Raw genomic sequence first — 17,912 nt, forward strand, 5'->3', positions numbered from 1 at the left:
CACCACTTGAGGAAATTCACTTCTATAAGACACTAGCTTCACATTTATTAAAAAAAGTTTACCATAGTTTGTGTCAACTATCTGCAGTCACTTAGCCATCACAATTATAATGCAGTAGCATGTACTATATGATGCTATAAGGCAATGTAGAGTTCGTAATAAAGGTTATAATATTACACAACACACAAGAGTATTGAGGGAACACTTCTGTCCACACTGCACTTTCTACTACTGGTCCCTGACCCCAATCCTGGGATTGCTGCTAAACTAGGCCAGGATTACAACCATGCTCTTCCCCCAGGCTCATCTCCTACTGAAGGACAGGTACGCAACACACACACATGCACACGCACACCCACACCTGCGCTCCAGTCACAGTCAAATGTGTGTACTACACTGTGTTGTTTTTGGATTACATGCAACTAGCATGTAGAACTGTGAATTGTTTGAAAGAACACCTTAGTTATACAGGTTTGATGTTTTTTCTATTGTAGTATAAAGTTAAATGGGCACAAAAAAACACAAATGACAAGACCACTTTGATTATTGCATGAAAAATATCTGTTCTTTATTCATTTTGGGGCATAACAACTCAGGTCCAAAGATTGTTCATTTGAGGATGGTGTCAGAATTTGCTGCAGAGAGGATAGAGAACAAGATAGAAAAACATGTCAATAAGACATTTATAGAAGCAATGTTAAAATGTGTTTTGCCACATTACAATAAACAACAATAAACATTGACAAAGAGTGTGTGGTCCTCTGTTACCCTCAGACAGTTGTTTGTAGATGCGCTCCTGCTCCTCTCTAGCCTTCTTCTCAGCTTCCTCAACCTTCCTCTCCTCCTCAGCGATGGGCTTCAGGTACTCTGAACAAGAATAACACAACAACTGGGCATTATTATCAGAACAAACACTGCACATATTTGTTTAGCTTAATGCAATGTGCAGAATATCCTAGTGACAACTTATGGGTCCAGTGTCATGCACACACCTAGATTAACAGTATACTTCATATACACAAATTCATATATACAGTACTTTAGTAATAGGAGGACTGTTCAAGTACTCTAAATGCATTTCTGGTTTTATGGTCATGGTGAATCTGCTTTATGAAGTAACCTTGGTATTTACTTTGAGTAAGAAGAAAATCTTTTGCGTCTAACCTTTACTCTGTAGTTTTGAATGGTGTCTCCTGACTTGTTGCATATCTTAACTTGTCAAAGTAACATGTGTACACAGTGTACACAGCTCCCACTATAGTGTACAACATGGCAACTTTATAATGGGCCCTTTTCACAGGAGACATTTGACTTGCCATAGTAGGAAAAGCACAGGTGTCAGTAAAAACATAAAGATCATGAAGATAATTTCCTGATTCCCTCAATGTTGCCCTTGAAATGTGGTCACTGACAGAGACACTGGCTGGCGCATGCGCAGACACGAACTTACCGAACCTCTGTTTGCCATACAACACGCCGAGCAGCAAGGCAGACCACCTGGCCGTCTGAAATAACAGTGATTCAAACGTGTTAACTCGTGAAACAATTAAAAATAACGACAGAACTTAATGAACTGATACATGTCTGCAAAATGTTGTCGATAAAGTTATTTAGCTGCAACAGTTTTTTTTCATATTTCCACAGCGATACTTCATTAGGGTGACTGTGACCTTAAAAAGAGCACTAACTGAAAGATAAATACATTTCTGATTTTTTTAAACAGTTCTGTCTTTAAGGGTGTTGTCACCGTTTACCTAAACAACAGATAACTGTACATAAAAACACGCTAAAGTCACGTTAGCCGTGACAGGGGCGAAGATGAGTTTTTCCTCTGACCCTTAACGCTAATATAGCAGATGTTGACTAAAATGACATATTGGAATAATAGCAGCCCTACAACTAGCTGGTAATGACAATCATGAACTTCGCATCAGACAGATGTGGAAGATTCTCGAGATTTTAAAGCTGTCTCTGAGGAGTAAAGTTCACCTGTACAACCTCTCAATGTCAGGGCTAGCTAACAGTAGCTAACATGCCACTAGAAGAACGTACGCTAACGGCCAGTTCGCCGGTGGTTGAAGAGAAAGGATAGTGTTCACAGTCAATTTATTCACTTTCAATTTAGTTAAGTTATAACAGTAACAATCGTGAGAGAAAATAAGTCGTATTATTACCTTGATAAGCGGCGAAACTACAACCGGAGGAACCATTGTGACTCGAGGAAGTGACTTCCGGATCGGGCGGAAGTCGTTTTTAATTCTGTATTTGCTTACTTTTTTCTTGATAAGAGAGAAAAGTTAAAGCCCAGTAAAAGCCACAATTGAAGTCACAGGAGCTAAATATCACTGTTAGACAAACGTAGTTTTCTGATATTTTCATTTTATGTTTTTTTATTTTTTTACTTCAAACAATGGACTAAAGCAACAATTTATAGAAGCACAATTTCAAGGTAACGACGCCAGACCTGAGTTAGCAAATAAATGTACGTTAACGTTATAATTAGCAAAATAAAGACAGAAATAAACAGTTTGTAAGAGTAGAGATCGAAATGTACTCAGTTTAGCCAGATAGAAGAATTGGGTGTCATACTAACATATCAATATGTAGTATTATATTACTCAAATAAGGGACATATTGCAAATTACTCGAACAACAGTCGATAAGCTAGTTTTAGCCTTACTCCATACAAACTTCCTGTTCGTACTTGGCAGAAAAATGCATCTATCAATTCTTATTTGAGACACTTTTGTATTAAAGCCATGCAGGTGTGCTGCTAGGAAGCTGGCCTCTGCTGGAAACAGCTCAAACACAGTACATATGTATCATCCCAATCATGTTTCAGGGCCCCTGAATCATTTAGCATTTGGCACTGATGGGCACCCCTGAATTCAGTGATGTGATGGTTATGTCACTCATTAGGTCACAATTTTGTGCTTCCAGCCTAAGGGACATGGCTTGGATTCCACCTGAACTGTGACGTCACCTCACCTGAGTTTGGTAAATACTTGTATACAAATAGAGCTGCAACTAACAAAAAATATATTATGACAAAAGTCCATCACAGTTTTCTGGCTCCAAACTAAAAACCTAAAGAGAGTCCGTTTACAATGAAAACATGCAAAAGCAATGGAAAATCAGAAACTACTCACTTGTAAGAAGCTGTTATTAGCAGACATGCATTTCCCCCCCAAAAAAGTGACACAAATGATAATTATCAAAATAGTTGCTAATTATTTTTCTGTTGATAAACCAATTGTTTCAGCTCTACAGGTAAATGTAAACTTAGTCACACTGGGTAGATAAACACGTTTTTTAATATCCAATCTTTATAGTATTTATCAATAACCTGATAGCAAAAATGAAACCTCTACTTGAAATCCAAATCATTGTGAAAATTGCAATTGTAGTTCCTAATAGCTGCCACTAGATGTTACCGGCTCCTTTCTCACCTAAACATAAACTGAACTGAGAAGGTCATAATTGAGGACTTTGTTGTTGATTTATTGACTTGGAAAAACAAGCCAGTTAAGATTCTCTTCAATTAATTGTACACACATCATACACCTGCACAGATGTCACTCAACTTCACAAGCATCACCCAACAGTGTATTTTTCATGTTACTGTGAGATATACTGTGCTTACTGAACATCAGCACTCTATAGCAGATATGTTCTTACTTCAATAAAAGGAAAAAATAAGATGTGTGGAGAAAAATTAAACACACCCTTTATCCTTTTATATATGTATGTATAACATAATTGTATGTACAGTATTTTAGAGGCACTTTGGCACTAAAACAGTTGTTTAGCCAACATGTTGAAACTTGACACAAAGACACTAGAGTTAGCTAAGGAGCTGATAACATATAGATAGATGGATAGCAATGGAATATACACACAGTATCACATCATGGGCATTAATTAAAACAATACAGCAAGTAGCATACACAACTTTAATTTACTGTAAACATGTAGCTATTCTTAGAAAATTGCAAAACACAGTGGAAGCGCAAATGTAAATAAAGCGCTGTGGATTTTCCAAAGGCAGTACAAAAGAGAAAAAAAAACTTGAAACAGAAATATGCAAATACTGCTGTTCTTACAAATATTTTCTGAGATGTTGCAAGTAACGTAACCACACTAGTTTTGTCTGTTTTTTGAAGAATCAACATTTAAAAGGATGACATTGTTTAGAGGAATTAAAGGCAGCCTGATTCCAGATCTCCAAATAATTGCCCACATGTCCAATTTATTCCTCAATTTCAATTTTGATTAATAAATAATGAAGTGAACATGACATTTCAGTCTGATTATCAGGGTAACCATAAGCAGCTCCCAGTGCATCGTCATCATTAAACAAAATAAATAACATGAATAATATCAGTGTAAACCCATAAACACAGTGGAGGATGTTTCTCAGTCGTTGTCGTAGATGCAGTCTGAAAGGACATTTTAACATTAATTAGAAATATTATTTGATAGTGATTTAGGTTTACTCTGACAATATTTTAATGAAATTATGAAAGATTAACTGGGATACATACCATCTCCAATATCATCGTAGATATCACCATCGCTGTAATCAGGAACCAAATAATTAGTACGGACAGTAGATTGTTAAGTCTCTTTCTTAGTCTGTGTGTGTGTGTGTGTGTGTCTGTCTGTGTCTCTCTCTGTGTGTGTGTGAATGCTTTTGGTACTTACTCCATAACAATGTGGCTGGTCGAAACATAACCCACTGTAAAATACAGAAAAATGTGAGTCCAATTGGTCCAATTGTGTGGATCAGTGAATGAGAAAGCAGCATTGTCTGAGTCTTGAATGTATTCATTTCCTCAATATCAAGCAGCAGATACTCACATTTGCCCTCCTCGTTCCGACAGATCAGTTTGTTATCCACGGCTTTAACAATGACATCAAGTTTTTCTCCTGCCTTGATTGATAGCTCTTTCCCAATCCACTTCTTATTAGTAAGTGTCGGTACAATGGTCACCTGGTACAGCACCTGTATCTCGCCTTCATACTGAAAGAGATTGAAAATTACATTGTCAATCTCGAGTTTGTCAACAGGAATACATACATTTTACATCCTTGATTGCACACAAAAGTCGTTAAAAAGAGTTTAACGTTATGTTGAAAATGATTCTTATGTATTCATATATTCAAATTAGAGAGCACTATAGAGCTGTTTCAAGTTTTTCTGCAGGTGTGATCCTGGTAACAGTAAAAGGAATTGATTGACAAAGATGCTTAAAGACAAAATGAAGAGACAAACTTTAAACTTTTTCCTGAATTCCTTCTCCTCTTTCTCAAACTTCTTCTGCTTCTTTGGGTCCATCTCTTCTGCCTTGCTTTTGCCTCTCAAGGTTGGAAGGCTGGAGAGTAAAAAAAACAAGCAAAAACATAACCAACAAACTAAAACAATACAAAAGTATAGTAATGGTTCTTTTGTTGCTTAGTATTTTAATAAATAAAATGGAAATCATGAATCTAGATAGATGGGATTTTTTTTCTAGTTTTGAGATTGATTGATTGATTGATTGATTGATTGTACCTGCTGAGGGGAGGAAGGGGAGGCACATTCTGAGACTCGACATCATCGTATATCTCTTCATCAATTGCTGCTCCCAGCTGATCTGTAATAACACATGGAGGAAGTCAATGGCTAGTGAAACTTAACATAAATGGAAGTCATAAATGAATTTAGAAACAAACATTTGCTGTTAGAGAGAAAACGCAGTGTTGAGGGAATGTTATTTAAAGTGAGGATATGTAACATTTGCTGTGGCTACAAGTTACAGTGACAGAATAATGGTGAAAGCTCAAATGTGGCATAACTGAGGCACAAGTAGAAGAGTAAAGTCAGTAAAATGACTTGGGAAAACCAACTTTAGTAGCTAACATTAGCCACTGTGAGCTACTGGTCATACGAGACCAAGTACAAGATTGTGTTTCATTTCTTACACATTTATTTCTAAGAGGAAGAATGTGTTTTATCTTCTTTCAATTATAACAATTAATAATGCCGACCAAGTACTTTAAGTGACTAAATGCCCTCTTAAAGGGCACGACCACATAGGTTATGAGTATGTTTTCTTATAGTCAGCGTGGAGATTCAAACCAGCACATGTCTACTTTGTTTTTGACAGAGAAGCCAAAAGAAAACCCAAAGAAGGACTCAGAAATACTGAGAAAAAAGTGTCTATTTTTTCAATAAATATCCATTCAAAACATTCCCACAGTGAGTGATACCTGAATTCCCCTCTGCAGTAAACTGGCTGGGTGGAGGCACTCTGGCACAACAGAAGAAAAAATACTAAAATGTTATATAATTTATATCATCAATTAAAATTAGCATAATATGATTCAAAGCAGCCCAAATTAATAATCATATTCATGAATTGCAACACAATATCTTAATTAGTATATTCGTTAAAACATGCTTTGATGGTGTTAGCAGATGATGCCTTGATTTTCTGATTGAGTCAACAGTCACACATGAGTTACAGGCATGCAAATGACTCGAGAAGATTAGTAACATCACAGATAATCAGCTGATTGTAATCACAGAAACAGCACCAAGATTTCAAATTAGCATCCCTCAGTGTTATTCAGTAAGAGGTAAAGTGGTTAATCTGATCGGCGGGGGGGGGGGGGGGGGGGGGGGGGGGGGTCAGCTTCATCTGAGAGGAACTGTGAAAGAGGCAGTGAAAGGGAGTGACAGCTGAAAGATTGGGAATTAAAAACAGTGGACAGTAGATCTGTGATCAGTCTTACTAATGAGTGTATTTTACACTTTAGTGCTGGCAGGACGTCTGTTCCGGTCAAACATCCGCAGGAAGCCACGAGGCTTCGTAGGAGAAGACCTGGCGTCCGTGGGACTGAAGAGCCAATCAAGGATGAAAAGACCCGCATTGCTTTTTCTGTTTAATTTTTTAATCTTTCCCTTGTATCCATTTAAATTTGGTATTCAAAGTTTGTTGTTTGTTGGAGTAGCATATTGTACTGAAAAACTCATTCTCCATTTATCCATCTCTTGTAAATATGTAAATCAGTTCCTACCTGACTTCCAGGTTTGGATCAACAACATCATCATATATTTCTCCTCCCTCTCCTGGCAGCGGCGGTAGGACAACTGCAGGACAAAAGCAAATACATTACGTAATTGATGGCATGTTTATCTCAGTAAAAAAACCTTGGTATTGATTGAATGCAATGAATATAATTGAATCAATTCTATGATGTAAGATTTTAAGCATACCTCCTGGTCCTTTGATCACACTGTAGAGGAGAATTTAACATAAAAATTTAAGAATTTAGTAACCTTTCACTTCTCACTACATTGGAGAACTGTAACATGAGTTAAACTGGCTCCAAAAGTAAACCTATTCATTTATTCCACTAATAATGTCACATGAACACCCATTTAGTATTTCCTCTTGGTGGGACATGAGACTGAATCATATCACAAATTTTCAAAAGCAGCCAACTGATCGTAAAAGTGGTGTCGTACAAAAATGTTTTTCATCCTGCTGGTGTGGGTAAATTGAACATGTTGGATTAATTCAGCAGTTTTAGTCAGTTACTCTTTGTTTGGTTACTACATCTAATTTTGTTACCTGCTGTGAGGAGAGGCCACATCGATGTCATCGTATACCTCAGGGTCGTACGCCTGCTGAGTTTTACGATTCTTCAGACTGTTAAAGTCAATTTCCACTGAAGTGGTCTTCACATAACCAACTGTTAGAAACAAAGAGCAAAGTGAAATATTGTCTGGATTCATTGTCCCTGATGAGGACTCTTGGTAGAATTTATTGCATCCAATAAATGAAAAATGGGAATACACCAAAAACAAGGTTAACTCATTGTCTTGTCATACATTTACAGATGGGACTGCAAGGATGTCATGGCAAACAACAACAAGACATGTGAATGATGGGAAGCAAAGGCCAAAATAAGTGAGACCAAAGAGGGATAAAAATGTGAATTTACTGGATCCATCCTGCGTTCGTCCCAGCCATTTTCCCTCTGGGTTGCCTTGGACACGGATGATGTCCAGGCAGTCTCCCTGCTTCAGAGCAAGGTCAGTCTTACCGCCCCGGCAATCCACACAAGCCTTCCCTTGGTGGACGGCCTCCAGGGGGCCAACCAACTAACACACACAGCCATGCACAAACACACACGCAAACACACACAGACATAGATAAAAGAAATGTGTTACTTTTTGATATGGAGGTAAATAAAAACCAGAGCAGACAAAGTGGATTCATTTGTGCACAACTACTGTACAAAATGGATATAACTAATGGATACTACAACAGACCTCTGACAATAGGAAAGTTTGTTTGATACTCTGCAAAATAGGTGAGAAGAGCAATACCAGTCTGTTAAATATGAAGCTTCACTTAGCTTAGCTTAGCATGAACGCTGGAAGCACAAACTCCTTTTTAAAAAAAACATGTTATTTTCACATTTCTGTTTGTATACAGCTTAAACAAAATAAGGTATAACAAATTATTAATGAGCTTTACAAGTGTTGTTAGTTGGATTTTTTCACTCTTTAGACTGAGCCAGGCTAGCAGTTTCCCCCTGCTTGCTAAGCTATGCTAGTCACCTTGCTGTGCTCACCTTACACTTGGCAAAAAAAGAGCCCAAAATATTTCCCAAATGTCAAACTATTCCTTCAAGGTGTGGTAGCAGGTTTCACTGATAGTTCCAGTCTTGTTTACTTACTTTGAATTTCTTTCTGGCATCTTGTTCCTTCTTCTCACGCTCCTTCTGCTCCTTCTTCTCAGCCTCCAGTCGTTTTTTCTCCTCCTTCTCATCTTTCATCTTTTCTTGTTTTTGTTCTGCTGCGTCCCTTTTGAGAGAGAGAGCGAAAGACAGCACCAGACAGTTGGAAATAGACAGTAAATTGTAAGTAATGAGAGACTGATAGATAATCAAATGCATTTGCAAGATGCAGCTTCCTCTGTTGCAGAAATCAGACACTCCTACAAAACTCATTTTTATGATTTGACAAATGGGCTGAAAGACTGACAAAATACAAACTACACTCTCTTAAAAATGGCCAGTTTATTCATTTATTTGTATTGATTTTTAAAAATGGCAAATATCATAGTATGTTAGCCAAAGCTATTCTGCAGCACATCACAACACAGGCTTTTCTAAAAAAAAAAAAAAAAAAAAAAAATTACAATTACATGCCTGATCATCACTAAAAAGCTGTTTCAACTAGGATATATCCCAGTGAGGATCCCTAAATGACTCCCTGAACAGACAAAGCCATTTGAAAGAGTTTTTCTGCTTCGCTATAGTCAGCTATTGAAAGTACCCCCAATCAGAATGAATGACTTGTTGCAGTGTCACAAAACAACCACTGGAGGGGAGTGTTAGTAAAGGTTTACACAAATACATCTGATTTGGGATTAAAACCATTATTTAAGTGAAGGAGCTCAGTGCAGACATGGACTGCTAACATGCCTACAGTATTAAAATCAGTGAAGAGTACATTGAAAGTGTAGTTATTTTCAGCTTTGGACATAGATATGCATAAATATGGAGTAAGCACTCCGCTAGTCTATACATGCAGAAATAAGTTTGAATCTAAGAAGTGTCAGTGGCAGAGTCAGTGAGGTGTGGGATGAACATGTCAATGTTTAATGAGGAAGACTGTCTCACCATCGTTCATCAAGATCTTCATACGTCTCTCCGTCATCATCATCACTTTCCTCCTGGGCCAGAGAAGACATGAGGGAAAGCAGCAATAAAGTTAGTTAGTTATGGATTTGGTCAGTGAGTCAACGGTGATTCAGTAGTAACGGTTCACTTTGAAAAACCGTCGACAGAGATTTGTTCGTACATGTACTGAACATCTGTCTTTATACATGCTTGCTCTTGTCTGAGTGCTTGTTATTATGTAAGTGAAAATAATTCAGCATGTCTCACCTTGGCCCTCTGACTCGGGTGACCTAAAGACAAACAATGAATCAATGTTACAAGAGAATGTCATCCTTTTGGAATAGCTACAGCCATCATGATCTGACTCATGCTTCAGATCAGACTATTTTTAGTATTTTAGTTGCTCAAACATTTTATCTCTTCATTTTTCTGAGTTATGTAAAGTAACATTTATGTGATAAATTGCATACAGGGAGAAATAAACTAGGCTGTCTAGACAACTATTGAAAAATAATAAGTAACAAACCAAAATAACCATAACCAACCAATTTGTAAATATGGTACAAGGTTCAGCACCACACAGTCTTCTTCTGTCTTCCTGTGATGCTAAAAACTTTAACGGCTTGCAACGCAGTAGACAACACACAACCTATTTTATCAAATAGTGACGTTACTGAACCTGTGGATGGTGGTAGAGGTGGAGGAGAATGCGGAATTCTGCTGAATTCATCCACGTCATCATAGAAGTCATCTTGCTGAATCCTGAGAAGCACAGGATTTTTCTGCTGTTAACTGGAGTAGCTTTATCCAGGAAACATACAGAATATATCATTTGTAAATGTGTTTGTGTGTGCGTGAATGTGTGACTTGCATGGTTCCAGGGTGTCGTGGGGGCAGACTAGGAACTGCAGTCTGAGGGGGTGGAGTTGGGGCCACGTGGTTACTGGGGTGAAGGGCCAGAGGAGTTGGGATGATGGGTTTCTTGAAGGCGCCAGGACCTGTAACAAAGACGCTTTGCATTAAAATAGATTTACAGTGCATCCGGAAGGTTTTCAGACCCTTTCAAGTTTTCCACATTTTGTTTTTTTTCAGACTCTTCAAGTACTTCAAAAATGTACAAAATGTACTTTTTTTTTTTGTAAATTTACTTTATTACATTCTACATTAGCAGCCATAACAATTTTCCCACCAGTAAAATGCCAAGTCACAAGTCATGCGCCCAAAACAAAAACCCAATAAAGAAGAAAATACAACCCGGCTTCATAAAAAGTTGGGATGCTGTCTAACACGGGAAGAAAAATAAAACGAATGCAATGTGCAAACGAACTGTGTGTTTACGTACAATGGTGTTACGAAGTGTTCCTGAGTCCATGTAGTAACATCCTTTATACAATCGTGTTCACAAAGTGAACCTTGCTCCATCCTTACTTGTGAACGACTGAGCCTTTCCAGGATACCCAATCATGATACTATCACCTGTTACCAATCAACCTGTTTACCTGTGGAATGATCCAAACAGGTGTTTTTAACAGTATGGGTCCAGAGAAAAAAAAATTGGAGACAAAAATTGGAGACAAAGTGCAACACTTATGATGCATGTCAGCCAACAGTCATCCTTACCTGTGTCTAGAAATCAGTTCAACAATTCAGATCAGGTATATGATTAAAAATAGAGCCTCTCACTCAAGACTATCCTTGTTTGCTTAGACTTACTTCCCCGTGTCATGAGGCAAACTCAGCTGTCAGTGCAGAAAGCGAGGGGGGAGGAGAAAGGAGAAACTGGACAGGGAACTTGGCTGGGGGAAATAGAGGAACTAAGTGTGTTTGTGCGACTTTGGTCTCTTATCTGAAGCTCCAAACAACCGTACACCAGCTTTTCCTCAACTCACACTAGTTTTGCACAGAATGTAAGAGATACAAATTCCAATGCTGCATGCATATATATCTTAAAATGGTTGGAATGAATGCACTTTTAGTGCTATCATGCAAGAACAGAAGTTGTTTGCGTTGGCTAGATAACCCAAAGTAAACTGCTGGCCACACATTGCCAATGTCACTTAACCACATTGGCTTCACAGTGTTTTTCACACTTCTGACAAGCTTTCACAGTCTGTACAAAGTTGTGCTGCTCGTGATAGAGAGGAAATGGACTTGAGACAACAAAAAAGAGAAACCCCTTCTTTTTCAGACTGTAACAAGACCTGCTTGTCGCCCTCTGTCATTGAATCCTCTTGACAACAAGGCCCTGGCGTAACTTAGAGAGTGTGTTGATTATCTAAAATGTTGATGCTTGTTTATTTGAAAAGAAATCACGCCATCGTGTTTTGCAGTGTGTGATTTACTGTGTTTTCGGCATCCTTATTGGAAGCTGGGGATCAATGACATCTCATGCTAAATGGAAAACAAATGATGTAAATGCAGCCAGATTAGGTTGAAGTATTCCTGCCTGTGGGGCCACATGTGTGTCCCGTCTGGCTGCCAGAATTCCTCTCCTAAAACCCACTTTCTCTGTCTCACCCTCCATCTTTCAGCTGTTCCCAGCAACTTAAGTCATTTGTTCAACACATTTCCTACTGAAAAACCCATAAAATATACTTATACGTATAAATATTATACTTATTTTATTTAAACTCACAATATAATATGATATAAATTTGCCATTGAGATCAGAAGAATAAAAATCAGTCTTTTGAGGTTAATGAAAACCCTAAATTCCCTGAAACAAAACAGAGGACTTGTCTTCAGTGTCCTCAATGGCACATAGTCATCACAAATTACATATAGACACCATCACTTCAAGAGGATTTAGTGTCACAAACTTCTAGTGTGTTGCAGTTTGTTCCTGTTGCAACGTGTCTCTGCAGTTAAGAAATCATTTTTTTTTTATCCAAATCTGTTAAATTTCAAGGCCTGAACTTTATACCATTGTGCCTGTTTAGAATCCAGTAATACCCAAAAAGACTCAGTGAAATTAGGCAGATAAATAAACAAATGGCTAGCCGTTATTATTTTGATTGTGCCTGATTGACACTCGCATTGCATTGCATCACACTGATGATTGATTTAATTTGTGTAAATACTGATATATTTTCACTCACTGGATTGGTTGTGGTTTCACCTTCCTTTAATCAGTTTCAGTTTTTGGTCATAAGCATGTGGTGTCACTATTATACAAACAAAGCTGTTAATACAAGTCCAACTTACCCTCATCAGAGGCCTCAGCACCTCTTTTAAAGTTCTCCAGGTTGACTTTTGGGGGTCGGTTGGGTTTGGCAGGAGCAGGGCCCAAAGCTAAGCTGTTGGGCAGGGGGTTGCGCTTGGGGCCTGAAGTGACATCACCGTTTACGCTGATGGTCTGAAGAGATGGCTTTGCTGGCTTCTTCAAGCTAGGTTTTTTACTGGCTGGAGGTTTGGGTGGAGGGATGGAGCTAGTAGCAGTGAGGGCCGGTTTGGTGGCTCCATCGGCTTTCATGCCACTATCTGACTGCTCAGTCTTGTCCTTCTCCTTGAACATATTCTGAGCAGTCCTGAAGTTGGAGGGGGGCTTAAAGGTGGAGTTTGCTGGAAGTGAAGGTTTGCTTGTGCTGTCCGTGTTAGCTCCTGCCAGCTCTTCATTTTGCTGACGCAATTTCGAAATGCTGCTGCTCGGTTTTTGCTGTAAAGGAGGTATTTTGGGTGGTATGGAGCTGGCTCCACCCTCACTACTGTCTTCTTTCACCCAGCTGGGTTTGGAGATGGCTGCTGGAGAGGGTTTAGGGAAAGCAGGTTTGGAGTCAGACAGGGTAGAGCTGAGGGAGGGCTTGTTTAGAGGGGGTTTTTGTCCAGGGCCTTTATCTTCAGGAGCTGGTGAAAGAGGTGGTTTCAAGGCTATGTGCTGTTTATTAGCAATGAAGGGTTTGCTGTTGGTGATGTCATCCTGGTTGTTTGCAAACCTGTTAGCCAGGGCTTTAGTTTTGTTTGGTTCATGGGCGTCTGTGTCACTTTTAGTTGATACTGTATTTTTCAGAAAATTAGCTTTAGGAGGAACATTTATAGCACTGCCTGAGAGGCTCTCCAATACAGGTTTCTTTGTCGGTATGGTTGGGCCGGAGGAGAGGGTGGAGTGCAGGGGCTGTTTGGTACGTCCAGCAGGTGTGGAAGAGGTCTCGTCAGTGCTTGCCCCACTTGCTTGGAAGCGAGCCATGATGGCCTTTACATCAGCTTTGTTTTGCTGAAAAGAATGGAAGAGGCCGAGAGAGATTGTTAATAACCAGGATACAAAACCAAAATCTAAAATAAAGATACGATGTGCTGTGCGTGCTAGAATATAAAAGGACGTCAGCAAACAAAACCCAAACAACAGAAATAGAAATTGCTGGACAAAAGCAAAAGAGGAATAAGAGAGTACACACTTCGTTAGACTGACTTCAAATTTCACACAGGAACGGAAAGTTGTAAATTGTATGTGTGTGTCACTCTGGTAATAATGGAAAAATGTTTGGGCTGGTGTTTTTGCCACATTAGCCTCTATCAGAAAAATATGGTCATTTATCAATTTTAATTACATTCTCTTTGGTTTTAGCAGCAAAGTAATATTCTCACCACTTACATGACTGTATAAAATAGGAGCTTCCCATAATGCTAACAAATGACAGAATTTATTATGTTTCATTACTTAATTACCTGGAATTAAATCATTCAAAGCACCATAAGGAGCAAAAATTCCTCTTCAGAGTCTGGTCATTTATCGAACTAGCTCTCCTCTATGATATCGAAACATTTGAAATTATTCGGGGAATATTCGTGTAATGAAAAGTGAATGTGATATTTGGAACAATAAAAGTTAAGACCCCATAAAGCAAATTCTAATAATTATACAGTATCATAAAACAGATAAACTCAGGAGTGAAAGCATTTACTACTGTGCAATCAACTAACATAAAGAGCTTGATCACCTTTCAGACCACAGTTTGTATTGACTTTCTTGTTTATCTTTGTTGTAGACAAACTGGTTGATTATATACCTTGTGCACATTCTCCAGTGTCAGTAAACAAACAGTGCTTTTTCTCAAGTGATTGTTGTTTAAGAAGAGGGCAATGGATATTTATAACTTCCTGTTTTGAGGGTGAACCTTGGCAACAAAATCGTATATAGTGTACTGCAGTGCATTACACTGAAAAGAAGTCTATAGAATCTATAGAAAAAGTCTGTAGAGTTGCTTTGTCTATAAAATGAATAGATGGGCTATGTAAACATCTGGCATCTAAAAGTTTGAGCACCGAGAGGTGTGCTAAATGGCCCAATATTGGGAGAGTTACACCACTAGCTACAAGTTACGTCCCAAATATGCCCAAAACAGCAAGTCTGATCCAGTACTACACAGCAGGAGAGTGTTACAATGGGCTGACCAAGTAGCAGCCACACCTATTTTAATAAGGCTGGTTTGACTGGAGTCAGAGACGCCATACCAGGAAGTGGAGATAAGAGCACGAGGACACATAACAGCAGAGCAGTAAAAGTGAGGGAAAGCTGTACAACGGAAAGGACAAAGTGTATGAAGTGAAGTGGCACGTTAAACCAGTGTCTGAGCTTTGTATGGGCATTGATGTAACCCAGAAGTTATTTATTTTTGCCATAGTTTAGCAAAATATATTATAGCATACTGGGCAAATGAATGGATAGTGGAGAGGTGGATAATGTCGGTTTTAGAAGTTCTGATTATCACCATTTGAATCCATTGTAACCGTCATGCATTCACTTAATATTGTACAAGCCACAGCTGCTCACTTCGTTCAGCAGGTGACAGCCAATTTAAGAGAACTGAGGTTCCGAATTTGTTTTTTTTAAAAGATTTTCTTTGCAAGGCCTCTAGACTTGCAACATTACGCAAAATCTCGTGACACGAGAATCCCTCTCGCCAGGCTTGAAGTTCTGCACTTATGGCCGAACCTTGTTTGGACCAGACAGCGTCCAATGAGGAACTACTGGCAGCTAGGGCAGGCTTGTTTAGATGTGATGATAGTGAGACTATTACTTTGAAAACAACAATGCCACCTCCTAAACAGGTTTTGTGTAGATGCTGCTATAGCATCAGTTCTATCAGAACTTGAGTATTTCTTCATTGAAAGAAGAGCAAAGACCACTGCTGAATGCATTTCTGGATGACACTGATTTCTTGAATCTTTCCAGGATTTGTGAATATATACACAGTCCATAGAACAGATCTTCATAGATCTGTGTTAATTTTTATTGTGTCTCATTGGTTAAATTGTAGTCCATGATTTATCTTAAACTGTAGTTCCTTTGCGCTATGAGTGGTAAAACAACCAGACAAGTTGAGCCACATATCATCCCGCTCCTCATTTTCAATTTCAACACCAACATCATTCTCCCATTCTGTTTTGATTTTAGCTGTATTTTCTTTCACTGTCCCGCAGGGTGACTCATAGAATCATGTTACTTATTTCGCTGACTCCTCGCCATTAATGAGTATTTGTTCTAAACAGTAGATTGTACCACAGTATTGAGACTGAGTGAGATTGGACGGCGTATCGCTTTAATGGTGCCAGTAACATTTTGCAGTTGTGGCACAACGAAGTGTGTTAACAAGGAGCCTGACATGTTGCTGAATATGAAATCAGTGGTCAAGAAACTGCGGAAAGTTCCCTCATCACGCTTCTGTTTCTCAACCACAGCAAACTAAAAATTACCCAATATGTTCTGTCCCGGCAGCTGCAATTACTGCTTCTCTAAATGTTTTTTTGGAAACACCTGTCAGAATAACGCGAAACAACTCAACAGTACCATAAAATACAGTCATAAGTATAATCAACACTTCAAAACTCCACCATTATAACCTTCATAAACGTAGGATTTCTCGCAGGGCTGTTGTGTTAGACTACATCGGTTTTAACTGGGTGCACCCAACAACCTGGCAACTGACTGTACATTCTGTGTAAGTACAGTATAGGTTTAGAAGGGTTTACATGCATACAAACCAGTGTTTTAGTGCAGGGTCAGTTTTATCATGTGAAACTTTATTGGTAAAAGCGCAAACCACAGCACACTGTCAGCCCCTGAGATGTTGAGCTTGTTTCGCTTTTAATGCTGATGTGTTTGCAGTTATTCAGTACAAGTACATTTCAAGTGCAATGACCTGCTCTGAAGTGACTGAGAGGCGTCTTCTGGTCAGAGCAAAGAGGAACCATGATTTCAGTTTCCAGTGTGATGAAAAGTAGAGATCAGTTGTCTTGCTCAATCACAAAACCAGAAAGAAGGTGACTTTTCCTGTTTTCATACAATATATGTGAAGAAACGCCTTGACTATCAAACATTAGATGAAAACAATGTCATGGCTTTTAAGCAGTATGGTAAACCTTGGTGACTAAAAGCCAGCCCACAAGTCGCTAATGTTCTGTTGAATGCAAGGGTACAAATTTAACAGCCTTTTCACTCTTATCACACATGCAGCAACTTGCTCAAACAAATGGTACTGTCAAATTCATGTGTGCAGGAATGAATGACTGAATATCTAGAGACTGATTTTCACATAGTTTTAGCTGGCTGTTAAGTTGTACTCACCATATTGAGGACGACGCTCCCCGGCGTCTCTGCTATGTCCAAATGGCTGGTGTAAAAAGTGGTGGAGAGTGTGTTTGTTCTGCGTATCTGTGTGAGTTTCTGTCGAAGAGAGAAAGGTGACAAGGGGTTGCAAATAACAAACAGCGTGACAAAGCATTGAGTGTGTGAGTCTGTGTGTTTGTAAGCGAGAGAGGGGGATGTATACTCCAGTTCTGTCAGTGACATAAGCAGGCTGCTTGACAACTTCCTCTCTTAGTAGTATGTGTTCTGTGTGAGTCCCACAGCTTTCTGTTATCTGTGAGTTTTCATCTCATGCATTTGCCTATCCCTGGCAAACTCCGTGCAGTTCCCGCTCCGTGCGTAACAACTGATGCTCACTCACTTCAGATCGACAGACAAACCACGGCGAGAATTGTTCCTTAGCAACCACATTAAACACTGTAAATATGATTAAGCGATTATGGCAAACACGAATGTGACAGAACTGGCGGCTCTGTCAGGCTGTACCTTTGCACGGCAGTGGTTTGAGCTAAATGCTAACGCAGGCATGGCAATATGTTCACAGTGAGAGTGCTAGCATGCTCATGTTTAGCATGTAAAAAGTTCACCATGTTCACCATCTTAGTTTAGAGTGTTAGCTTTCTAACATTTCCTAATTAGCACTCTGCCC

General features: G+C 39.0%; 1 protein-coding gene across 3 annotated transcripts; it reads right to left on the minus strand.

Moving 5' to 3' along the window:
- Positions 1-3,939: 3,939 nt before the first annotated feature.
- Positions 3,940-17,455, minus strand: fybb (FYN binding protein b). Of its 3 annotated transcripts, XM_041960673.1 has the most exons (19): positions 17,243-17,455; positions 12,886-13,891; positions 10,553-10,679; positions 10,361-10,443; positions 9,949-9,971; positions 9,682-9,734; positions 8,734-8,860; positions 7,993-8,152; positions 7,620-7,740; positions 7,262-7,281; positions 7,063-7,135; positions 6,795-6,881; positions 6,253-6,293; positions 5,555-5,636; positions 5,276-5,375; positions 4,861-5,023; positions 4,705-4,738; positions 4,545-4,576; positions 3,940-4,439 (listed from the first exon to the last, which is right to left on the minus strand). In XM_041960673.1, exons 1-19 carry the CDS (start codon positions 17,243-17,245, stop codon positions 4,417-4,419), a joined length of 2,358 nt encoding a protein of 785 aa, XP_041816607.1. In that variant the 5' UTR covers positions 17,246-17,455; the 3' UTR covers positions 3,940-4,416. The 3 variants fall into 3 exon arrangements, 2 of the variants coding, with proteins under 2 accessions (XP_041816607.1, XP_041816608.1); XM_041960674.1 differs by lacking the exon at positions 6,795-6,881; XR_006007824.1 differs by lacking the exons at positions 3,940-4,439; positions 4,545-4,576; positions 4,705-4,738; positions 4,861-5,023; positions 5,276-5,375 and having other exon boundaries at positions 5,557-5,636; positions 6,778-6,881.
- Between the last annotated feature and the right edge of the window lie 457 nt (positions 17,456-17,912).

The sequence above is a fragment of the Chelmon rostratus genome, chromosome 19 (genome assembly GCF_017976325.1).
Source record: "Chelmon rostratus isolate fCheRos1 chromosome 19, fCheRos1.pri, whole genome shotgun sequence".
In the NCBI taxonomy this organism is placed as follows: Eukaryota; Metazoa; Chordata; class Actinopteri; order Chaetodontiformes; family Chaetodontidae; genus Chelmon; species Chelmon rostratus.

Bases quoted from the DNA above. Each gene is read 5' to 3' on its own strand.
- fybb (XM_041960673.1), bottom strand. The intron at 8,153-8,733 runs GTAAGTAAACAA...TGTGTGTGTTAG, and splicing joins ATGCCAGAAAGAAATTCAAA to TTGGTTGGCCCCCTGGAGGC. The intron at 5,376-5,554 runs GTACAATCAATC...TTTACTCTCCAG, and splicing joins CCCCTTCCTCCCCTCAGCAG to CCTTCCAACCTTGAGAGGCA.